This window comes from Canis lupus, chromosome 5 (assembly GCF_003254725.2).
Source record: "Canis lupus dingo isolate Sandy chromosome 5, ASM325472v2, whole genome shotgun sequence".
Taxonomy (NCBI): Eukaryota; Metazoa; Chordata; class Mammalia; order Carnivora; family Canidae; genus Canis; species Canis lupus.
Window position 1 is genome coordinate 40,052,043 of NC_064247.1, and position 25,512 is coordinate 40,077,554.

General features: G+C 45.6%; 1 protein-coding gene across 7 annotated transcripts in view; it reads right to left on the minus strand.

Moving 5' to 3' along the window:
* Positions 1–5,682: 5,682 nt before the first annotated feature.
* The window catches only part of SPECC1 (sperm antigen with calponin homology and coiled-coil domains 1), a 280,247-nt gene continuing 260,417 nt past the window's right edge, over positions 5,683–25,512 (minus strand). For 6 of the 7 annotated variants that reach the window (XM_049109489.1, XM_025428243.3, XM_049109490.1 and 3 more), the window contains 2 exons: positions 19,596–19,655; positions 5,683–9,142 (listed from right to left, as the gene is read on the minus strand). In XM_049109489.1, the coding sequence (XP_048965446.1) occupies positions 9,053–9,142; positions 19,596–19,655 (150 nt within the window). In that variant the 3' untranslated portion in view covers positions 5,683–9,052. Of the gene's footprint in view, positions 9,143–13,458; positions 13,509–19,595; positions 19,656–25,512 lie in introns of all 7 variants that reach the window. The other variant, XM_049109491.1, reaches the window with a different exon arrangement.

The following is a 25,512-nucleotide window of genomic DNA, read 5'->3' on the forward strand; positions in this document are numbered from 1 at the left end:
GCTGCCCAATTTTTTTTTTTTTTGGATTTTTATTTATTTATTCATGAGATACACAGAGAAAGGCAGAGACACAAGCAGAGGGAGAAGCAGGCTCCCTGCGGGGAGCCCGATGGGGGACTCCAGGATCATGCCCTGGGCCAAAGGCAGACCAACCGCTGAGACACCCAGGTGTCCGGAATGTCACACTTTCCTTCCCGTCGGGGAGGAGGTGGGAAAGCCATGGTGCACTGGAGTGCATTGGGTTCAGAGCTGCCTGTGAGCTCCAGGCCTGCATTAGCAGCTCAGAGAACAGAGCAGAAAAGAATCTTCCCGTAGAAGACCAGGAAGGGACACACAGACCAGGTGCCAGTGGCCGACCAGGGCCCGTTGGTTTAGTTCACTCGGGGCTGGGGGGTTGGGGGGGTGTTTAAAATCCATTTGGTGGAGCTCCTCCAGGCAGCTCAGGGTACCCCTTCCCCTAGGCCTCAGCACTGCCTGGCCTCAAGCTGCCCACCGTGCAAATACAAATGCAAGACCCCAGGGGCACCTGGCTGGCTCTCTTGGGAGAGCATGCGACTCTTAGTCTCAGGGTTGTGAGCTCAAGCCCCATGTTTGGAGGAGAGATCACTTAAAAAAAAAAAGAAAGAAAGACACCAAGTGGAGTTATAATTTCAGATGAACAACAAATATTTTAGGGCACTTGGGTGGTTCGGTGGTTGAGCGTCTGCCTTTAGCTCAGGGGTGACCCCGGAGTCCTGGAATGGAGTCCCACATCGGGCTCCCCGCCGGGAGCCTGCTTCTTCCCTCTGCCTGTATCTCCCTCATTCCTTCCTGGACTCCGGGATAAGCAGTCACCCAGACTTGGACAGAAAGAGTTCAGTGCAGGGGCTCCGGGAGACACGGAGGCTGGACAGCCGCCAGAGCCCACCCCCACCCCCAAGCGCTGCCTTCTTTCCAATTTCTGTGGAAAAGAGCAAAGCAATCCCCAAATATGGGCATGCCCCTGTCAGCACTGGCCTCTGGGGAAAGTCCTTCTAGAAATGGAGATCCTGAGCTATGCAGCGGGCTGCCCCAGGCAGGCCCTCAGCTGTCACCCAGTGCGGGGTGCCTTGTCAGGAGGCGCGATTTCACGCCTGGCACCCGAGGGCCACTTGTAAGGCATCTCAGCGCCACCGTCTGCGGTGGTTGGTTTGGCCTGGCCAGTCGGCCCCGCTGGAGGGGTGCGGAGGCTGAGAGCACTGAACGGGGGCGGCCTCAGGCTGACCTGGTGTCAACATTTCTGCCCTGCCAGGCACGGTTGTGGGAAGCAGGTGGCCTGGCCACTCTGGGCACCTCCTGGGTGGTTGTGAGGCCAGAGTGGACTTTCCTGTGCAGGTTCAAACCTTGCCTGGTGGACTTGGCTGTTACTCACACTTACCTGCTTCCAGGTAGGCTGCTCTGAGGGAACCCTGAGGACACGTCCCTTGAGGATCCGAAGATGCCAAAGGGAGCACTGTCCCCACCAGGAATGCCTCCTTGAGGACGATTCATGCACTGGTCATCCACCCAGTGACCCTCAATATTCCAGGCTAACAGAACTCCAGTTTTGTTCGCGTGGGGTGCCCTGCGTCAGAGTGACCTCCTCCACTCCTAAGACCAGTCACAGGAGATCACTCTGTTTCCTTTTACAGTTTCAGATTGGGCAGAGTCAGGAGATGCCATTTTGGTCAATGGGATAGAACCTGAGGGGGTTGGAGGTGGGTTCTGGGAAAGCTTTTTACCTGTCTTTGAATGCGGATGTCCTGAACATAAATGTGATCCTTGCTTCGTCCACCATCAAAAAAATATATGCATCAACTCCCTTAGGCTAAGATGCATGTATGGTGTCGATGCAGGAGCTGATCTCTAAACTTCACGGGACAGGAAATATTTAGTTGCTTGTCAAATAATGCATCATGGGGACCCCTGGGTGGCTCAGCAGTTGAGCGCCTGCCTTCGGCCCAGGGCGTGATCCTGGAGTCCCAGGAGTCACAATGCCTCAGCGTCCTGCATAATCGTTGCAGGATAAATCATTTTGGATTCATTGGTAGAAACATTCAGCTACCATGAACTCTTGTTTCTTCTTTTTTTAGACTTTTTTCATTCACAAGACACAGAGAGGCAGAGACACAGGCAGAGGAAGAAAGGCTCCTCACTGGGAACCCGATGTGGGACTCAATCCCAGAACCCTGGGAGCATGATCTGTGCTGAAGGGAGACACTCGACCACTGAGCCACCCGGGTGCCCCATGAGCTCTTGTTTCAATTTGGAATCCCTCCTTGAACTCTGGGAGCTAGACACACCTCAGCACCCAGCTGGATTTCAGTGTTGTGGCGGGTCTCACGAAAGTCCTTTCCAGCATTTTCCAACTTGATGGTAATAATCCCAGAACTACAACGGAAAGCCCCTGGGGAGACACTTAAAATCAGATCAAAGACCTTCATCCTTTTTCCTTTGCTAGCACTGCGTCCATTTGCGTGAATATGACACATTTCCAAGTAGAATCTAACCTTCCTGAGTCTTTAAATGAATGCAGTCTAACTTAACCCATCTGCCTGAGCAAAACCTCAGTGTGAGTGGCTCAGTGGTTGAGCATCTGCCTTCAGCTCAGGGTGTGATCCTGGAGTCCCTTACATGGAGCCTGCTTCTCCCTCTGCCTGTGTCTCTGCCTCTCTCTGTCTCTCATGAATAAATAAATAAAATCTTAAAAAAAAAAAGCCATAAAAAGATCTGGAGCCTGGAGATCTTGTGGGTTGGCCAAAGAACCCTGCTGCCCCTCCCACTTGTCCATCTGGGTTACTATTTATACCACTTTTTAAACGTGTCATTACCCTTGAATCAGAAAAACGAAGCAAAACAAAATGGAACATGGGAAAAGGGAGCCACAGCTTTCCTGTATTACTGCTCGAGACCTCACAAGGCATGGCCACCCTTTGGAAAGTCTTGTTTTAGAGGACACATCCAGCCAGAGAAGGAACTTCGCCTAACAGGACAAGTCAAGGGCAGGACCAGGACAGAGTCTCAGACCTCCTTGGGCTGGGAGTCCTAGGCTGGCCATCCCAGACTCGAGGATGCTCATGGCTGAGGAAGATGAGCCATACTCAGTCCTGGAGAGGCATTTCAAACTCACATTTAACTCCCACAAAGTTGGGCAGCACCGGTGGTGCAGCGGTTTGGTGCCGCCTGCAGCCTGGGGTGTGATCCTGGAGATCCGGGATCGAATCCCATGTCGGGTTCCCTGCATGGAGCCTGCTTCTCCCTCTGTGTCCCAGCCATTCTCTCTCTCAATAAATAAATAAATAGATAAAATCTAAAAAAAAAAAAAAATTAACTCCCAGAAAGTCTACCACATGTTTACGTTTGGGGGAAACATAAGGTTTTTTTTTTAAAAAAAAAAAGTGTGACAATTGCCACCTGCTTCCAATCAGTGATCATGTGCCCCGGAGCAAGCATGAAGAGGCATGGGACAAGTGTCATTCCCTTCCACTGTCTTGGGTCCTGTGAGCCACTCATTAGTGAGAGTCTTAGGACAGAATACAACTTCAGTGTTTTACGCTATATTTGTTTGTTAGGGATACAATATGGCCCTAACTGCAAGCCATCGTCTTGAGCTGGTGCTCATTCCATCCCTGGAGGAAAACTTGGTGGCGTCAAGAGAGGGGAATTTGTAGATGTTCAGCACGAGATCTTCCTAAGGAGCTTTCAGGGGTAACTTTGACAAAAAGAGATCTCCAACTTCTTTTTAAAGATTTTTTTTTAATTATTTATTTATTTATTTATGATAGTCATCACAGAGAGAGAGAGAGGCAGAGACATAGGCAGAGGAAGAAGCAGGCTCATGCACCGGGAGCCCGACGTGGGATTTGATCCCCGGTCTCCAGGATCGCGCCCTGGGCCAAAGGCAGGCGCCAAACCGCTGCGCCACCCAGGGATCCCTCCAACTTCTTTATTATTAAAAGTTGTTTTTTTTAGTAATCCCTACATCCAACGTGGGGCTCAAACTCATGACCCTGAGATCAAGAGAGTTGCATGCTCTTCCAGCTGAGCCAGCCAGGCTCCCTGAGATTTCCACCTTTATTCTGACTTCAGATCCTAATTCCTTAAAGAGAGGCCCCCTCTCAGATTCAGGTCTGTGGGGCCCCAAGGAGCCACTTTTTTTGTCCCCCTCTTAGGGCTGGGGTCAAAGCCCTTTCTCTGAAGCTGCAATCCTAACGGGCCTCTGCTACACATTTGTATTAGTCTCCTGTTGCTGCTGTAACAAAGCACCACCGACTTCATGGCCATTATTCTACCCACCACACTCTTGTGTGTCCTCCCATTAACAACCAACGAGATCTTTCTGTATTTCCTAGTTAATAATTACCAAGCTGAAAAATCAGATTGGCCTACCATTGGGCCTCCTCGTCCTGTCTTTGAGGCCTGGTCTTCACACCAGATCCTTTCACGGGTCCCTAACCAGCCAGTGGTTAGCTGCCGTGGTGTCAGGTGCCTGTCCCTGACTAATCAGTGGGGGCCGGGTGTCAAGTAGGACCTGCTTAAGAATAAGCCAGTCCTCTTGCTGATGAGAGCGGTCTCCTCCAAGTGTAGTGGTGAGTGGGACGGCTGGGTGCTGGCCGGCTCCACAGGATGTGGATCTGGCTGCTCTGAAATCCCAGATTCCTAGGTGATAGAGTCGAGGCCCCACAGCCTGCGGCTCCCCATCCTCCACAGCCCCGGAGAACCACTGACCTCCGACTGGGTGACAACAGTGCCATTCAGCGTCAGGCACTGTGGAGCCTCTTGCCTGATGCCCGACTCCACATACGTGGGCTGTCAGCACACAGGACACAAGTGTTGGGGGATGTGCTTCATTTACAGAGGGGTCTAGGCTTGCAGAATGGGAACCCTCCTGCTGGGCCCCAAACTCTGGGAGGAACCAGTCTGCAGGTGCAGAGATGCTGGCCATCCCTTTAATGCTTGTGCGTGCGTGTGCGCACGCGTGTGGTGTGTGCAGATCGAGGAGCTACAGGTGACTGCGGGTAATCAGGTGTTGGGTCTGGTACCTTCTCCCGTGGCCTGAGAGCCCACAGAGGAAAACGAGCCGCGACTGCTGTCTTGGCTCCGTGCACATTAAGCCCCAGAGACTGCTATTCTCCAAGATGGGAGAGTCCCTCTGGAGGGCGAGCTCAGTGACGGTGAGACGATCCCAGGCGGAGGGAGAAGTGAAGATCCTGGGGCCCAGGGTGGGCAGCCCCCCTTCTCTCCTGTGGGCGGGGCTGGTCACCCAAGACGCCAGTGAGGGTGGCCCCCCACGGGGCCTGAAGAGCACACACGGTGGACCAGGGTCTGGACACACCGGCGTCCCGCTCCTGCTGGAGGTCACATGGACTGTGCCTCCCCAATCCCCACCTGCGGATTCCGGGCCCATCCCGGCTCATCGTCCCAGCTCTGCAGTACCCGTGTGCACCCTCCCCCCAACGGGTCACTGGCACAAGGAACGGCAGTCCCGGCAGGAGGGTTGCGAATGCGAGGAGGCAGAAAAGCCATTGGGACCCCGGGCCTTTCCCATAACTTCCAGTGACACGGGTGAGAGCTCAGCGGGGACCATGGGCCCAATGAGCAATAAAGATCAGGAGGCGCTTGTCGGCATGAGGCTTGCCATTCTGACGGAAGGCTGACAATGACAAGGAGTGTCACTGGGAAAAATTCACAATCAGACCGAAACAAAATAGATTTATTAGAAATAATAAATCACAGCCACACATCCCAGCTTCCGCATTAATAGCTGGATACACCACGTGGGCGTGTCCCGTCCTCCCGGCGCTGGGGGGTGGCCTTTGTAGAAACGAGGCCACAGATGTATCAAGTGCATTCAACTAATGTAGTTAAAATCAGGGAGCTACTGAGGATGTTAGAGACTTAGCCAAGGTCTAACCTGGGTCAGAAAAGTGAAATACCCAGGGAGCCGGGGCAGATGCAATATTAAAAATACTTTTTGCAAACGTGGCTAGGCTATATTCTTGACCGCAGGTCGCCGGTGGCTCGTGCCGAATGGCGCTCCAGCTTGGGGATGGAGGAGCTGCCGCCGATTTGGCAAATGGGTTTGCAGACACGAGTCCTCTCCTTCCACAGGCTCCGAAATGCCTGCCCTCCCCCCACAAGGAAGTGGGACTGGGGGGCTTCAGAGGAACGGCCAGTGTTGTTTTTTTGGGGGGGTTGGAAACACCGCAGATACTGGTCACCGCCAGATGGCTCTTTGCTTTGGGACACTTCGGTCTCAACCGAAGCTAGGAAACAACAGCTGAATGAAGAACGAAAACCAAAGACTAACCTCATTTCTGAAGTGAGAAGGGAATAGGACACCAGAAGTGGGCATTTGCCTGGTTCCTCAGAATGGCTAATGCGGGGTGGGGGGGATGGGGGGCTGGCACCAGAGCTCACGCCCAGGGATCTCACAGCGAGGAAAGCCACGGACAGCTCTTCGCGGCTTTAAAAACCACCTCTGCTCTTTGGGGTCTTGCCTTTTGCATCTGTCTTTTACATAAGAACAGTACATTTTACAGAAAGAGGATCCACAGAACCACCAAATGTCTTTAAATGAAGGCAGGAGAGAACCAAAGTGGCTACTGCAGCATCGGAAAGCCTCAGGACAGGAAACTGGAGACCGTAGTTTGCTGACCCTACCTTGTTTTCTCAATTAAGTTCCCATGTTCACCTTGTGCTCTGAGCTCTTCAGCTAAAAATGGATCTAAAAACCCCATCCTGCAGCCCAGCCCCAGGTGGCCCAGGACAGCCCCCCTACCCAGGTCCTGCAGGTGCAGTAAGGCTTGGTTCCTCTCCCAGGGCCTGCAGGGTTAGACCTGCCGCTGATGCCACCCACGAGCAGGACACGCGCTTCCCCTTCTAGAAGCATGCCCACTGGTAAAGAAAACGGTAGCCAAGGAGCTTCTTTGAGTTATAAAAATATATCGCCCACGGCCTTTCTTTCCTTCTTTATCGCCTGAAGGGAGCAGGCTCCAGTGTAGGGCAAGGGGAAGGAGAAGCATCACCACTGCATAGATGCTGCTGCTTCACCCAGAGCTGGATCTTCAGACTCATTTATAATAATCACTAAAAACAGGGCCCTGGTAATGCTGAACACCCGCTCCAGGTATCCCAAGAACCTCAACTGCTTCTCCCACAGAAACCCTGCGGTAATCCCAGATTAAACACACAGGCAACAGCTCACCCCAACTGCCTGGGATGTTACCTTTCCCCACTGCAACGGAGACCAAGGCAGTCGCTCAGAGTTAATGAAAATGCATCAGTTATGTCAACACAAGGCAGGTGCCTGGAGCAACATGGGATATCTTCCATTTGGATACGTTCATCAGGAAGGAGTAAATTTAATTTGTTCAGACTTTGCCTCTCCACCTCCATGCAAAAACGAAGGAGCCACTTAGGGGGTCGTCTTTAGCAACTGTGCTCAGGGCCCGGCCCTGGGGAGTGAGAGGAAGGGGTTCTCTACTCTCAGGGGTTGTCAGGGAACTGTGAAAACACACATAGTAGTTCCCTGGTCCCATTCCAGATACTCTTGAGTCAACGGATGGGGCAGGCTGGGGGTAGGGGCGTTTTTAACTAGCTCCCTGGGAGATTCTGATCTCAGGCCCCAAAGGAGAACCGTAAGCAGGCCGCTGTGGCTGCTCGAGGAGGAGGGATGGCCCCTTTGCAAGGCAAAGCTGTCACCTGTACTGAGGTGGTACTGGTCATGCCTCTTCCAGGACAGGGACCAGGTTGCCCGACCAAGCAATAAATCAGAGATAGACCTGAAAATGACGCAGTACTGTAACTGCCAGTGCCAGAGGTGAGGATGGCTCTTTGTCGGAGGGGCACTCGTACCAGCAGGTGGTGGGTGCTGACAAGTCCCCTGTGACAGGTGGGAGTCACATGGGCTGGGTAATGTGCATCAATGTGCCCAACAGGAGCACACTGCAGGCAGTTAGCAGGCGCCCACCTGCACTTCCCAGGTGACCCTGGGCTGCTCTGGGAAGGGCTCCGCTGCCACTAAGGGTGACAGCAGGATAGTAGACTCAGGGCTTGCTTTTGCCAAGCAAATGTGAGGGGCCTGATGAGGTTCTAAACACCAAGTCCAGAGTTGAAATAGCATTCACATTTGCTGTCTGCCCAGTATTCCAAGAAATACCCCTCTGCAGCCTATGTGTGCAAACTCATGAAGACCTGGGTGGGCACAGGCCACTTCACATGTGAGGAACATTCTGTACCCAGGGGAGACGGGTGTGGGTGAGAATGGTACCAGGAATGAACAGGAGGACAAGGCGGGGGTAAGGGTGGGGACAGTGGCTGACGTCTCTCTCTCGGCCTGTGAGTGACCGGAGCTCTGAGCTTGAGTGCGTCCAAGCACACAGACACACACTTCTATCTGCAGGCCACCCCACGGGGACACAGCAGCAAACCACCCAGGGGCTACTCTATATTCTCACGCCTCTTCCTTTCCATCCAAAGATTCCAATAAGTGACAGCAAGTTTGAAAAAGTGCAATCAGGTTCCAGGGTCAAAACTGGAATCTGGAAAATAAGCATATTTCCCAAAAAAGGCGGGGCTCATGTGTTTCCAGGCTGCTCGAGAGCAAAATGTCTTTTTGTGTTTGGTTGGCTGTTTCTGTTTTGGACGGGGTGGGTGGTGGGAAGGGCAAAGTTTCTATCAAGGCAAAAGGCTGGATTTTTCATGAAAAGATGACTGATTTGGAAGTGTTTGTTGTGAATCTCAGCAGCTCACGGGTGAAATGACACCGTGTCACCGGAGATGTCCTACTGGGTTCTTGTGGGGTGGGCCTGGGCAAGGACCCTTAGGTCTGAAAGGAAGGAGGCCTGTGGGAGAGCACGCTTCCTCAAGATACTCCAAATGCATCTGGATTTAAAGCGGGTGTGAGGTGGAACCCAGCTCCGTTTCTCATTTGTGTGTTGGTTCCCCTGGATTGAGCGTCGTGGGTGGTGGATGGAGCAGGGCCTGTGGAAAGTGACCAGGTGCTTCCAGGACAAGCTGCAGGCAGCGGGGCGTGCTCTCCGGACCTCCAGGCTTATGTCTCAAAGTACTTGTAGATCTGGGCCACGTACTGCATCACGCTCTGCCAGTCAGGCCGGTCTGTGTACAGCATCTCACTGAGTTCCTGCAGGAGAAAAGACGAGGTCACAGTGGGAACACCACAGACCCCCACCCCTGACAAAAGGGCTGGGATTCAGGTTGGGGCTGGTACTGCCTAGAAACCCTTCACCTGCTTGGATGGAAGGTGTAGGCAACACTGAAGTAATGTTAAATGTTTTTTTTTTTTTTTTTAATTTATGATAGGCACACACACAGAGAGAGAGAGGCAGAGACACGGGTAGAGGGAGAAGCAGGCTCCATGCACCGGGAGCCCGACGTGGGATTCGATCCCGGGTCTCCAGGATCGCGCCCTGGGCCAAAGGCAGGCGCTAAACCGCTGCGCCACCCAGGGATCCCAGTAATGTTAAATGTTAAAAGAAAAGCAGTTTATTCCTATTTAATGGGGAGATACCATCCCTTTTATTTATTTTATTTCATTTCATTTATTTATTTATTTATTTTGATGCCGTCCCTTTTAAAAAGACTAGATCTGACTTCCTGGCCCATTTCATCTTAATAACAGGACAGCATTAAAAAAAAATGTTTTGGAAAGAGAAAGTCACCCATAATTCCACTATCATAGCATGATTTCCACTTTTCTAAGTTATACTGGAATGTACATTTATGTTCTCTCATACTTCCATCAAGTGGACACACTTTTGTGCACTCCGTATGTGTGTGTGTGTGTTTGTGTGTGTGTGTTTTAGAGGTAGAGAGCTAGGGGGTGGTGGGAGGGGCAGAGGGAGAGAGGGAAAGAGAGAATCTTAAGCAGGCTTCATACCCAGCGCAGAGCCCATGTGGGGCTCACTCGCACAACCCTGAGATCATGACCTGAGCCAAAGTCAGGTCAGATGCTTAACTGACTGAGCCACTCAGGAGCTCTCTGTGCTTTTCTACTTCACGTTTTCCACATGCAGTTTTACAAGCTGCCATGCTGGCTGTCATGGCAGTTGATGCACACAGTCCAAGGAACTACTGCCTCACAATCGACACGACATCTAATGTGACATCTCCACACGACCGACTTTGTGATAAGCACCTTTGTGGGATAGATACCGTTGAATTCGTGCCTTGAGGTGAATTCCCACGAATGGGGTTACCACGAAAGCCTTGAACCAACTGAACCTGCAACCCCTGTCTTATCAGAATTGAGTATTAGACCACTTAGTGTTTGTTGTGGTTGCTTTTCCCTTGCTTTAGTGGGGAATCAGCAAGCAAGCAGTGGAGGCCAGAGAGTGACAGGCAGGAGGGCTGGCTGCTCCGTCAAGCAGCCGCCACATATTCCTGAAATTTGTGCTGCTGTACGTATTAAATAATTCACTGCAGGACTGAGTTTGGATTCTTTTGTGGTCACAAGAGAACAGTAGGAAAGGACTCTGATGTAAAGCCAAGAGCAGGGATGTGGTGGAAAAATCAAGGCTGAACCTATTTGGCACATATGTTCTTGGATGGTGACAGAGACCTGTAACCAGCCATTTATTTTGTTTCCATGACATCTAAATATATTTTATGAGTTTTGCTTCCTGGTTGCGCTAAAAAATTATCAGCATATCACTGGCAAGGAAGGATGTGTCTTCCGTCTCAGAGAGGACATGGGAGTCTGATCAATATTCACAGCTTTGGGACACCGGGTGGTGCAGGATCACACCTTTGAGCATCTGCCTTCAGCCCAGGGCATGATCCCGGAGTCCTGGGATTCAGTCCTGCATCCGGCTCCCCGCAGGGAGCCTGCTTCTCCCTCTGCCTGTGTCTCTGCCTCTCTCTCTCTGTCTCTCATGAATAAATAAATACAATCTTAAAAAAGAATTCATGGCTTTACTCAGACTATCTTATCACATGCTTGAACAGTAATAACAATTAAAAAATTGTTTTTTATAAATATAAAATTATAACAATAATAACAATAATAAAAATACTCTGTACATTGTCAACACTTCTTCAAACATTTTGAAGGAACAATGGAGCACATTTCAGAAGAAGGGAGAGTATGCTGCCTAAACAAAAATCTGGGACATTTATTTGAATTAGTAGCTGAAAACCTTTCAAAATAGAAAACACTGGGCCCAGATGGTTTCACTGGCAAATTCTGCTAAATACTTAAGGAAGAAGTAATACCAATTCTACACATTCTCTTCCAGGAAATAGAAGAGGAGGGCACACTTCCTCACTCCTTCTGCAGAGCCAGTGTGGCCCTAACGCCAAACCAGGCAGAAACATTACAAGCTACCGATTCCCACATGAACACAGACACAAAAGTCCTTAACAAATATTAGCAAACCGAATCATGATCAAGTGGGGTTCACATTAGGAATTCAAGACAGGTTCAACATCCATCAAAGTTTAACAGGCTTAATGAGAAAAATTATATGATATCAACAGATGGAGAAAAAAGCATTTATACATTCTTGAAGATATTTGTGAGTTTGGTCCCAGACCACCACAATAAAGCAGCATAAACAAGTCAAATGAATTTTTTCAGTTTCCAGTGCACATAAGTTACATTACGTTTGGTCTATTATGTGTGCAACAGCATGTGTCTAAAAAACCCCAAAAATGTATATTTGACTTTTGCATAACACACGTTTGAATTGTGTGGATCCACTTATTTGTGAACTTTTTGGGATAAATACAGTATGGTACTATAAATATATTTTCTTTTTTTTTAAGTATTTATTTTATTTTGTTTATTTATGATAGTCATACAGAGAGAGAGAGAGAGAGAGGCAGAGACACAGGCAGAGGGAGAAGCAGGCTCCACGCACTGGGAGCCCGACGTGGGACTCAATCCCGGGTCTCCAGGATCGCGCCCTGGGCCAAAGGCAGGTGCCAAACCGCTGTGCCACCCAGGGATCCCTCTTCTTTTTTTTTTTTTTTAAAGATTTTATTTATTTATTAATTACACAGAGAGAAAAAGAGAGGGAGAGAGAGAGAGAGAGAGAAAGAGAGAGAGAGAGAGAGAGGCAGAGACACAGGCAGAGGGAGAAGCAGGCTCCATGCAGGGAACCCGACACAGGACTTGATCCTGGGACTCCAGGATCACTCCCTGGGCCGAAGGTGGTGCTAAACCGCTGAGCCACTCGGGCTGCCCATATTTTCTCTTCTTTATGATTTTCTTAACAACATACTTCACTTTAAGAATATAGTATATAATATCTAAAACATACAAAATATTTGTAATAGATATTATTGGTAAAGTTTCTGGTCAACAGTAGGATATTAGCAAAGTTTCTGGGGAGTTAAAAATTATACAGAGATATTTGACTGCATGGGGGGGATTGGTGCCCCCCAACCTCTATGCTATTCAAGGGTCAACTGTACATACCTTAATTAAAAAATATTTTATTGGGATCCCTGGGTGGCGCAGCGGTTTGGCGCCTGCCTTTGGCCCAGGGCGTGATCCTGGAGACCCGGGATCGAATCCCACGTTGGGCTCCCGGCATGGAGCCTGCTTCTCCCTCTGCCTGTGTCTCTGCCTCTCTCTCTCTCTCTCTGTGACTATCATAAATAAATAAAAATTTAAAAAAAAAAAAAAAAAAAAAAAAAAAAAAAAAAAAAAAATATTTTATTGCTAAAAAAATCCTAACCATCATCTAAGCTTTCAGTAAGGTGTAATCACTGATGACAGATCACCATCACAAATAATAATAAAATTATAATTATAATTATTAAAATAATAATAAAAATATAATTATAAATAATAATTTCAAGAATTACCAAAATGTGACACAGAGACACAAAGTTAGCACCTGCTGTTGGCACAACAGAGGTGAGACTGGCTTGATGCAGGACTGCCACAAATCTTCCAGTTTGTAAAAGAAAATGTGGGGATCCCTGGGTGGCTCAGCAGTTTAGCGCCTGCCTTGGGACCAGGGTGTGATCCTGGGGTCCCAGGATCGAGTCCCACATCAGGCTCCCTGTGTCTCTGCCTCTCTCTCTCTCTCTCTCTCTATGTCTCTCATGTATAAATAAATAAAATCTTTTAAAAAAATGCAGTATCCGTGAAGCTCAATACAGTGAAACACAAATGAGATATGCCTGCTTACAGAATTCAACAACTATTCGTGACAAAAACTCCTGAAAAGCTAGAAAAATAGAAGGGTATTTCTTTTACCTAATAGAAGATACACACAAAAACCGAAAGTTGACTTAATGGAGAGAGACTGGATACTTTCCCACTAAGATGAGGAGAAAAGAACAAGGCAAGGATGTCTTCTCTCACCTTTCCCATTCAACAATATGCCAGAAGTTCTAGCTAATGTAATAAGGCAAGAAAAAGAAACAAAAGGCATAGACTGGAAAGGCAGGACCAAACCTGTTTTTAATTTTTTAATTTTTTCAAACCTGTTTTTATTTGCAGATGACAGGATCATCTATGTAGAAAACTCCAGAGTCTACAAAAAAAAAACCCATTGGAACTAATACGCAAATTTAGCAAGATCTCAGTCGATAGCTTTCCTATTTTATATACCACCAATGAACAACTGAAATGTGAAACCAAACCAAACCAAATCATTTAAATGGCACTAAATTTTAAAAAAGGATGTATATGCAGAAAACTTTCTTATAAAACATTATATGCAAAAAACTACAAAACACTGATGAAAAAAATCAAGAAGCAGGCACCTGGGTAGTTCAGTGGTTGAGCATCTGCCTTTGGCTTGGGTTGTGACCCCAGGGTCCTGGGATTGAGTGCCTGTGGGGAGCCTGCTTCCCCCTCTGCCTATGTCTCTGCCTCTCTGTGTCTCTCATGAATAAATAATTAAAATCTTGAAAAAAAAAAAATCAAGGGACGCCTGGGTGGCTCAGTGGTTGAGCATCTGCCTTCAGCTCAGGGCGTGATCCTGGGGTTCTGGTTTCAAGTCCCCATCAGGCTTCCCTGTATGGAGCCTGCTTTTCCCTCTGCCTGTGTCTCTGGCATTCTCTCTGTCTCTCATGAATAAATAAAATCTTTTTTTTTTTTTTAATAAATAAAATCTTTTAAAAAAAATCAAGAATCTCTAAATAAATGGAGAGTATTCGATGTTTATGGATCAGATAACTAAGTATTGATAAAATGTCAATTCTTCCCAATCTGATCTATAGATAGAACACAATCCCAATCAAAACCCTGGCAAGCTTTTTTGGGGGATTGACATTGACAATCTGATTCTAAAATGTATACAGCAAAGGCACTAGGACAACCAAAGAAATTCTAAAAAAAATAAAATTGGAAGACTTGATTTCATGATCTATCAAGTTGTATGAATCAGGACAGTGTGGCGCTAAGTGACAGATGCGTAGATCATGTTACATGTATTTTACCATAATAAAAAAAATTGAAAAAAAAAAAAGAGATAAAGCTTCCTGTCCTTGGGATCTCATGGTCTCGGAGGGATGGAGATAAGCCCTATAATCAGATATATTACAATGTAACACTGCATGAGCTATATAGTACTGAGTACATCATGCATTAAGAGCCCAGAAGGTGGACATGGCTGTCCTGGATGAAGGGTCATACAGTAGGTGAGATGTGGGCTCTGGAGAAGACCTGCCTGGTTGACTCTTGCCTTTGCCAGCCACTAGTGTATGACCTTTTATGGACCTGCGCCTGCCTCAGTGGTACACCTGTAAGGAGCATCTGTCTTCACAGGACTTCGGAGAGGACTCAATGAGTCAACACACAGAAAATGACTGGGGGCGCCTGTATAACTCAGTTGGTTGAGCATCCAATTCTTAATTTCAGCTCAGGTCATGATCTCAGGGTTGTGAGATGGAGGCCTGGGTTGGGCTCTGCATTCAGCAGGGAGTCTGTTTCTCTTTCTCTTCTTCTCCCTCTGTCCCTCCCCCTGCTTGCACACACACACTCTCTCTCTAAATAAATAAACAAAATCTTAAAAAGAAAATGGCACATAATCAACACAAAAAATATTTTTCATACATTTTCATACTTCATAATGCTAAACTCACATTAATTCTTTAAGTATACCTCTTAAAGTTTATACTACAGAGCAGGCTCAGTTAAGGAATCATTTTGATAGCCTCATAAAATCCTGAATTGTAAAGACTTCCCTGTCCTGATCTCTGTGTGTAGTGACTGTTTGGGTGGCTTACTCAGTAGGCAACATCCCAAAAGACTGTATGACTCAGCATGAGGGTCTTCTGTTCACCAGGATACAAACACATCAACCCTCGGAGGACAAACATTCTGTCTTTTCAGTAACAGCAATGATACCACATGTCCTCTCTCACCTATTCTTTCTCTGAAGAGTTGCTCACACTTGGTGGGCTAAACCTCTATGTTACACTGTGGCTGAGAAGGAAGGCATTCCAAAATTGGGAAAACATGATCGAGCTTTCATTTAAGAAATAATCTCATCCTTGCTAATATGCTACACCAGAAACCTATATTTACTTGGATATATACATATAATTGAACTTTTTTCCTCACTAATCTTACAATAGATCTTGATCAAAGGCTTGGGGTTATTACTGCTGCCAATTCTGCATATACATACATATATATATATATTTTTAGAAGTTATCATGTGTAATTAAAGATTATTTTTCAATCCACATCAAGATAATGCAAAGCAAACTTAATAATGTGGGAAGTTTCTGTTTTGTGGACGGCACCAACTAGTTACATTGCTCACAAACATGCTCCCTAAATGTTTTTGAGATTAATTATTATGCTTGTCAGTATCTTGTCTCAGACATCCGTAAAAATGAAACTGCTGCCTCTGACAATTAGTTCAACAAGATGATCTCATTCCTAGCTTTCACTAACTCCTGCAGTGTGTCAGATAAAAAAAAAAAAAAATAGGGAGAAAATGTTAAAAAAGCAATTGTTAGCTGTAATGCTACAGAGGAAAACATATCTGCGTAGACTATCATCTAACAAGTTCTCATTTCTTCTTTGATTCCTTACGTTGATTATCTGTTGTTACTTGGTAGCTGTTCAGTGTTTTAGAAGGGAAGATAAATCAGGTTTCTGTTACTCCATCTTGGCCAGACATGTATGTCACCTCCTTTCCAAATTCTCTAGCCTTTTATTTATGTGATAGGGACATCTGTTTCTTAAAAGTTTCATAGAATTTGGACTTACTGGGATTTTTGGTGCGCATGATTACATTTTTAAACAATGAATTCAATTTCTTTAATAGTTAAGGTTCTTTCTCTTTTTAAAAAAAAAAATATTTTGTTTATTTATTCATGAGAGAGAGAGAGAGAGAGGCAGAGACATAGGCAGAGGGAGAAGCAGGCTCCACACAGGAAGCCAGATGCAGGAGTCATTGTATCATTTGATTCATCTTATTTGAGGTTAAGAATCTATGGTCTTTGAACATTCTGGAAAAACTACAGGTACCATTTCTTTAAATATTCTTCTTTCTTTCCTCTTCTGGAATTTCCACTGATCATGGGACTTAGAAATTGTCTGATTTTATCTTCCACTCTCTTAAACTCTGCAATGGACGCTACCAGTTGGTTAATCTAATAGTCATTCTGAACCTCTCTATCCCTTGTAGGCTTCCTGCTAAAGAGAATGGAGAATATAAATTGCTTACTTTCTCAAGTTCCCTTGCAGCTGGGCTGGTCAAGTAACAGGGTACTGCCAATGGGCTGGAGGGACTCTGGGAAACTTTTTGATTTCTTTATCAAAGGGGTAAGATATGAGGCACTTGTTCTATCTGTTCTCTGTCCTTCCTGTCCTGCAGATAGGAGTAATGTCTGGAGCTTGGCAACCATGTTCAACTGCAGAGGACGTGGGGACAAAGAGCCAATAGGTTAAAGATGGTGGGCTGCAGATAAGACACACTCTGGGATCCTTGTTTATAATATTGAGCAGTTGGGGCACCTGGGTGGCTTAATGGTTGAGCATCTGCTTTTGGCTTGAGTCATGGTCCTGGGGTCCTGGGATTGAGTCTTATATCAGCCTCCCTGCAGGGAGCCTGCTTCTCTCTGCCTAGGTCTCTATGTCTCTCATGAATAAACAGAATCTTAAAAAAAAAAAAACACAAAAAACTAAGCAGTGAACCAATCCTGATTCTGGACTTCTCATTAAAAAATAAAATTAACAGCTTTATGGTTTAAGCAACTGTTAGTTGGATTTCCATTTCTTGAATTTATCTTTTTTTTTTTAAAAGATTTTATTTATTTATGTTAGAGAAAGCGAGAGCAAGCATACACACGTGTGCATGAGTGTGTGTGTGTGGGTAAGGGCAGAGGGGGGTCTCATGACCCTGAGATCATGATCTGAGCCAAAATCAAGAGCTGGACACTCAACAAATTGAGCTAACCAGGCACATACCCCACCCCCATTTCTTGAATTTGAATACATACTAATAAAATCCCTCTATTTTCCACTTTTTAAATGTCTGTGTTATTTTCTGCATAATTTCCTCAGTTCTATTTTGCAGCTCAGGAGTTCTCTCTCCTGCTATTTCTTTCTTTTTTTTTTTTTCTCCTGCTATTTCTAATCAGGTTTTCAACTCAGCTGGGTTTCTTAATTCCCAATTTTATTTCTACAAGTGTCATTTGATCCTTTCTCCATATTTTTTTATAGTACCATTCTCCTTCTTTATGATTTTTATTCCCTCTTTTACCTCTTTAATATATTTTTTTCCAAGATTTTATTTATTTATTCATGAGAGACACACAGAGAGAGAGGCAGAGACATAGGCAGAGGGAGAAGCAGGCTCCATGCAGGGAGTCTGATGTGGGACTCAATCCTGGGACTCCAGGATCATGCCCTGAGCTGAAGGCAGGCACTAAACTGCTGAGTCACCCAGGGATCCCCTCTTTAATATGTTTAAACATAGTCTTTTGTAGTCTCTTTCTTAGTATTTTATTATCCCACACTCTGGTAGATGATCCTTTTGTTTGCTCTGATGACTAGCTCAACTGGATCATTTTCTTGAGTGTTTTTAAATTTTGGATTGTGAGTGTAACTGTGGCCATTGTACTACTAGCTCAGAAGATCAGAAGATTCTGCCTCAGTATAAACGAGGGGCTTCTTGTGGCACAGATGATATTATTATTATTATTATTTAAAGATTTTACTTATTTATTCATGAGAGACAGAGAGAGAGAGGGGCAGAGACACAGGCAGAGGGAGAAGCAGGCTCCAAGTGGGGAGCCCAATGTGGGACTCAATCCTGGGTCTCCAGGATCACACCCTGAGCCAAAGGATGCTCAACCACTGAGCCCCCCAAGTGTCCCTAGCACAGATATTATAAATTTAGACTCTAAATTTTGTCTGGGTCGGTTTTCTTTTCTTACAGATTTTCTTTTTTTCCAACCACAAAAAAATCTAAGGTGGAGATCAAGCTTCCTTATAACTTCCCTAGACTGGCAGGTAGAGGTTTTTTTTTTTTTATTTTCCCTTTCACTAAGAACATCATTTTGTGAGCCTGGGTTTTGTGCAAGGGTCTCAGGACTAATGTTCTGTTGATGGGAGCTCAGAGCCTTGTCTCTTGTTCCTGTGTGGACATTACATAAAACATACCCATTAGGTACCCTTTTACTATGTGCCCTCTACCAGCACTCCAGTTTATGCCTCATGGCTGTTTTTCACTTTTCTTTGAATTTCTGACATCTGGTCATTTCCCAGTCTTTCTTCAGACCTCAACTATGTGTTGATATTTTTATAATTACATTTTATCAGATTTCTAGGTGACTTAAACAGTAGAGTTTTATTTTATTTTATTTTTTTTTAAAAGATTTATTAATTTATTTATTTATTTATTCATTCAGAGATAGCGAAGAGAGAAGCAGAGACACAGGCAGAGGGAGAAGCAGGCTCCATGCAGGAAGCCCGATGTGGGACTCGATCCTGGGTCTCCGGGATCAAACCCCGGGCTGCAGGCGGCACTAAACCGCTGTTCACCGGGGCTGCCCAACAGTAGAGTTTAAAAAAAAATTTTTTTTAAAGATTTTATTTATTCATTCATGAGAGACATAGAGAGAGAGAGGCAGAGACACAGGCAGAGAGAGAAGCAGGCTCCATGCAGGGAGCCTGATGGTGGGACTTGATCCCAGGACTCCAGGATCATGCCCTGAGCCAAAGACGTTCAGACCTGAGCCACCCAGATGTCCTGAACAGTAGAGCTTTAATGATAATTCAGTCCACTGTGCTTCCAGGAATGAAATTTATCCACAGTGAAATCTTTGGAAAAAACTCTAGATCATATGTGGTTAGATCAGTTGAATTATTATTATTATTATTTTTAAAGTAGGCTCCATACCCAGTACTCAGCCAAGTTGCGGGGCTTGAATTCACAACCCTGAGATTGAGACACAAGCTGAGATCAAGAGTCTGATGTCTAACCAACTGAGCTACCCAGGAACCCCACAAATATTTTTACATTAGGGATCATGAGTAACAGATCTTTAGCAAATAGATTTTAATGTTCTGTAAGACATTGTTTAGTAGATGGCATAAAGTTCTTTCTCCTCTAAGTAGAATAAAGTATCACAAAGATATAAAACAGGATACTTACCAGGCTGGGTTTGATGCCTACACTTTCGGCTGCTTCAAATGCCAACAAGAGATTCCTTTTCTAGGTTAAAAGGACAGAGATTGGAATTATCAAATAAGAATACACAGCTTTTAAAAAATATATGGCTTTTGTTAGGAAAGAAAACTAAATGACACTTCTACATAGATTATCTACTATTATAAAACACTTAACATTTTTAAGTCAAATATGCAAACAAGGGTTTCAGTCTAAGGAAAAAAACAACTGACAGGTTGTAATTAAAATGACATTACTGATTGATTCCTGACACCCAAAGGTAAATATTTGTTAGTTCAGTTATTTTTCACTTTGTCAGATTTTGGACATACACATGCTGTCGTGTACCAAGAGCTGTTTAATCACAGCACTATCCTGCATTTCCCCCTAGAATTCTAAAGGCACTGTTCCACATTTAGCACTAATTTGTAGCTTCTTTTTGAGACTCTGGCTATTTTCTGATGTTTCCTCACCTGGATGAACTTAAGAATCACTTAATCATGCCTCCTCCCCTCCATAATTCATTTGAGAGTCATTAGGGTTACATTAAGATTTCATTTGATTGGTAAATTAAGTATAATCCAGAGAGTCATGTTTCTGGAAGTAAGCATTCATGTTTTATGTTTCCCAGTAGAATTTTGTGATTTTATGCATTTGGATTTTGTACACAATTTTATCTTTTTTCATTTCCCCACGGTCCCACCCTCTGTCCCTGGGTACACATCTTTTTCCTGAATGTTGAGGGCTCTGCCCTGACACTGAGGCAAACTTTCTGTTCTAGGTACCAGGTCACAGAAAAACACTAAGACAAGGCTATGCACGTTTTCTCTCAGGCTGTGGTTGAGGCCTGGGAAAGTTGTTGATCTGTGGTCATCTTGCCCAAGCCGCCAGCCCTCTTCCTCCAAATTAAGGGAAATTTATGGGCATGGACTGGAAACCTTAGACTTGTTTCCATAACACTGCTCTCTGTTCTGCTGAGAAGGGAACTGTAAAGTTGGCTCCTGGCTTCCTTTAATTGAGCCCAACTTGTGGCAGCCATCTCCTATTCTGTGCTAATTTTCAAGTCCTTTTGGTTAGTTTTGAGGAAGAAGGGGCTAAGCCAGTTTTTCAGCTGCTGTTATTCCAGAAGTCATGGCTTTTGATATGTAATGCCAACTCATTTTCTAAAATGCTACCCTGGGGGTGACTGGCTGGTTTAGTTGGTGGAGCACTCAGACTCTTAATCTCAGGGTTGTGAGTTCAAACCCCACATTGGGCATGTAGTTTGCTTTAAAAAATAATTAGAATACTGCACCAATTTTCTTTTTAAAAAGATTTTATTTATTTATTCATGAGAGACACAGAGAGAGAGGCAGAGACACAGGCAGAGGGAGAAGCAGTCTCCGTGCAGGGAGCCTGATGGGGGACTCAATCCCAGGACCTGAGCCAAAGGCAGATGTTCAACCACTGAGCCATGCAGGTGCCCCTGTACCAATTTTCAATTCCAGCAACCATTTATAATAAGTGTCCATTTTCTCATACTGCAGGGGCTATTATGACCAAGCACTATTACCTAATTCTTTCATTACAACACTGGCCACTTAGAGGTGGCCAGGTGGGAGAAAGCTGCCACTTTCTCGGAGCAGGAGGGAGTGTGCCCCAGGCGGAAGCCTGGAAGGGTCTCACTCAGCCTAGCTCTGCCCACAGGCCAGAGCCCTTCCAGCTCCAGGACAGTGTAAGCCCCTGGTAGAGATCTCAGCCACTGCCAGGGCATGTCATCTGAAAGTGACAGCCAGCAGAAGGCATCCCAAGTCCAGATTTCTCCTTTTACGTTAACATTTTGTTTCAGACACTTGCATGAAAACACTCCATTCTATCACCTGAATCTGAGTAGCCCCCATGGAAGAAGTTTCATACGCTTTTTTAAAAAAAGATTTTATTTATTTATTCATGAGAGACAGAGAGAGAGAGAGGCAGAGACACAGGCAGAGGGAGATGCAGGCCCCATGCAGGGGGCCTGATGTGGGACTCGATCCCAGGACCCCAGGATCACGCCCTGGGCCGAAAGCAGGCGCTAAACTGCTGAGCCACCCAGGGATCCCCTTCTTATGCTATTACAAAACTGCCCAAATCTTCCACTGGCTCTAACATACCTCTTTAATGTCTTAGAAGACATCCTTATTAGTTTATCAGAAATTCCCTATTTAACACTGATGTCAAACTTAGCTTGGTTTCATCACTTCCAACTAGGAAGGAGGAACAGCTTATGATTTCTGAACTTCCTGGGGTACCATTAATCTCACAGACCCAAAGTCTTCCACCTGGGTACTCCCTGAGAACAGCATCCTAGATTAGGGGGAAAAAATTCAACCCTACCTGTGGAGAATAGGAGCCCATGTACCACAAAGACAATAGGAAGTGAGTACACTGTGGTGTCTGGCTTGTTCTACTGCATATTTCCAGATCCGCAACAGGTCACTAGGTAGCTGGCTGTGTGGTGTGTGGGCATCACAGGCACTTTCACAGGGAAGCAATGCTTGTGATTCAAAGTGTGAAACCAAATACTTTATGTTCATTATTTTCCAACAGATCCGGAGTGATCTGAGGACAAAAAGCCTTGGTATGCCTTGCAGGACAGAAGACAAATATTTCACATTTTCAGGAAGATTCCTGCTTTAGATAGTGTGTGCCTAAGTCCTTAGACGTCTCTTTCCTATAGTTTTATTACGGTCCTCCGGTTATTCTGAATTGTTTTATGCCCGCTCTTTACTTGATTATTTTCATAATATCACAGGGAAAAGGCAGAGGCTGAAAAGCAAAGAGAATGACACAGGTCACTGCTGGAGGTGGGCTCTGCCTGCAAGGGGCATGATGCACAGGACCCCACACTGCCCCAGCTTGTCTCCTTACTGGCTGCTCTGCCCTGGTTCCCACTGCTGGGTCACTCTCTACCTAGATAACAAGCACTGGAATCCTCAAGATGCCTTAGCCTTCTCTCTGGGCCTCTTTGACAGTGTGATTTATAGTAAGAAATATATATTTGGTCTTTATGCATGGCTCCTGGGGCAGAGCTCCTAAAATCCTTATAATTTCCCAATGTAAGAGCCACAGGAGCATCTGTTGTTATAATTTTCAGTTTCTGTCCTCGGTTCCAAAAATGGCTTTAGAACAATAAAGTTGAAATTGATGTCTTCTGTTATTCATAACAAACTCCTTTCAACCACACCTGAGTTTACGTTAAAGAGGTGATTTTTTGGGGATCCCTGGATGGCTCAGCAGTTTAGCGCCTGCCTTGGGCTCAGGGCAGGATCCTGGAGTCCCGGGATCGGGTCCTGCATTGGGCTTCCTGCATGGAGCCTGCTTCTCCCTCTGCCTGTGTCTTTGCCCCCCCCCCCGCCCCCCCCCGTGTGTCTCTCATGAATAAATAAAATCTTAAAAAAAAAAGAGGTGATTTTTTGGGATGCCTGGGTGGCTCAGTGGTTGAGCATCTGCCTTTGGCTCAGGTTGTGATCCCAGGGTTCTGGGATCGAGTCCCACATGGGGCTCCCTTTAGGGCACCTCCTTCTCCCTCTCCCTGTGTCTCTGCCTCTTTCTCTGTGTCTCTCATGGATAAATAAAATCTTAAAAAAAAAAAAGAGGTGATTTTTCAAAACCCCCCCAGATACCCTAAGAATGGGGGCTGCTTGCTAGGGGAACCAGTCATGTGATTAGAGAGTTGGAATGTTCACTCCCACGTTCCCTGACCCCACTCTTGGGACAGGAGACAGACTGGAGATTGAGTTCAATCACTAATAGTCAATGATTTAATAAACCATGCCTGTGTAATGAAACCACCGTTAAGCTCCAAGGGATGGGATTCAGAAAGCATCTGGGTGGTGAATGCATCTGTGTGTTGGGAGGGTGGCACACCCCAAGGTCCAAGATGACAGAAGCTCCTGCTCTCCTTTTGGATCTTACCATAGGGGTCTCCTCAACTGGCTGGTCATTAGTGTCATTCAAATATCCTTTGTAATAAACTGGTAACCTAGTAAGTGGACTGTTTCCCTGAGTTCTGTGAGCCACTCTAGCAAATTTATTGAACCTAAGGAAGGGGTCATGGGAACCTCTGGTTTATAGTTGGTCAGTCAGAAGCACAGGTGACAGCTACAGGTCACTGGGGGCTGAGGTGGAGGGGGAAGTCTTGTGGGACCCAGCCCTTAACCTGTGGGACCCGATGCTCTCTCCAGGTGGAGAGTGTCAGAACTGAGTCACACTTTAGGACACCCAGCTAGTGTTGCAGAATTGTTTGGTGTGTGTGTGTGTGAAAACCCCACATCTATTTACATAAGTGTCAGAAGTGAAACATTGGCAGTAGAGTGGATACAGAGGAGTTTTTCTTGAGAACTTCCCTGAGGACCTAGGACCTATGTGATCTCCACTCTCATGGCTTTAAAATATCAACTACACCCGCCCTGTTTGATACAGTAGCTACACTTGACACATAGCTATTTAAATGAAAAGCCATTAAAATAAAAAATTCAATTTTCCAGTCACTTAAAGCCACATTCAATAGCCCATAGGACTAGGGGCTACCATATTGGATAGCACAAATATAGAACTTTTCCATCATTTCAACTCAATTAGGCAGCACTTAACCTACTCACTGATGACTCCTGAATCTGTATTCCAGCTCTCATCTCCCCTCCAAACTCCACATTTGCTATCCAACTGCCTGCATGACATTGCAAACTACATACTTCATGAACATCTTCCACTTAACATGATTGAAAACAGAACAGGTTTTCTTGTTTTGTTTCCAAATGTTTAATACTCCTGTCCAGCCCTGCTCCACAGACTACAAACAAAGCACCGTGCATAAATTTTATGTCTTAAAATTTTTGTACACTCTATAATGGTTAATTCTATGTATCAACGTGGCTAGGTCATCGTACCAGAATGTTATTCTAGATGTTTCCATAAAGGTATTTTTAAGATGAGATAAACATTTAAATTGGTAGACTTTGGGTAAAGCACATTACCTACCATAGAGTGGGTAGGCCTCACCCCATCACACATCCTAATAGTTCTGTTTCTCTGGAGTACTTTAACACTAAAAAATTAAACCACTCTGTTCAGTTATTATCACCATCAATGTCATGACCATGTTTTGGGCTTTATTTAAAAATAAAGTGTGTGGGATAATCAAAACAGAACTTTTCAGCATTTCTACTCCTTCCCCATCTCAGAAAATGACCTGTGAGGCTAGATAGGTCTCTCCACCATTTAGAATCTTTTAGTGACTTCCCATCAAGGATACAGAAGATGCAGATCCTTCCCAGAGCCATCCATGGGAGCCCTGCAGGGTCTGGCCCCTAGAACCATCACAGGTCACTCTTCCCCACTCACTGCACTCTGGCCAGCGGGCCTCCTCTTCCATATCTCTGACAGTACTCAGGTATTTTCTTCGTCTGGCTGCTCTCCCTTACCCTGGAAAGCTCCTCCCAGCTCTTTGTATTATTGGCTCTTTGTTCGTTCTGAAGAGTATTGCCTCTCAGAGAGGCCTTCTCAGCCTTCCTGATCTAACTTAGGAAACCTGTTCCCTCCCACAGCATGAGGTTTCTCTCATAACTCTTGTGCAATTTATTTATTTATTTATAACATCACCTCTGATAGGTTTACTCACTTGTGGACTGTCTACTTTATTTTTTATTTTTTTAAAAGATTTATTTATTTATGATAGACATAGAGAGAGAGAGAGGCAGAGACATAGGAGGAGGGAGAAGCAGGCTCCATGCTGGGAGCCCAACGTGGGACTCGATCCCGGGACTTCAGGGTCATGCCCTGGCCCAAAGGCAGGCGCTAAACTGCTGAGCCACCCAGGGATCCCATGGACTGTCTACTTTAGAGGGCAAAGAACAGGTCAGGTCTGCATTGTTCACTATTG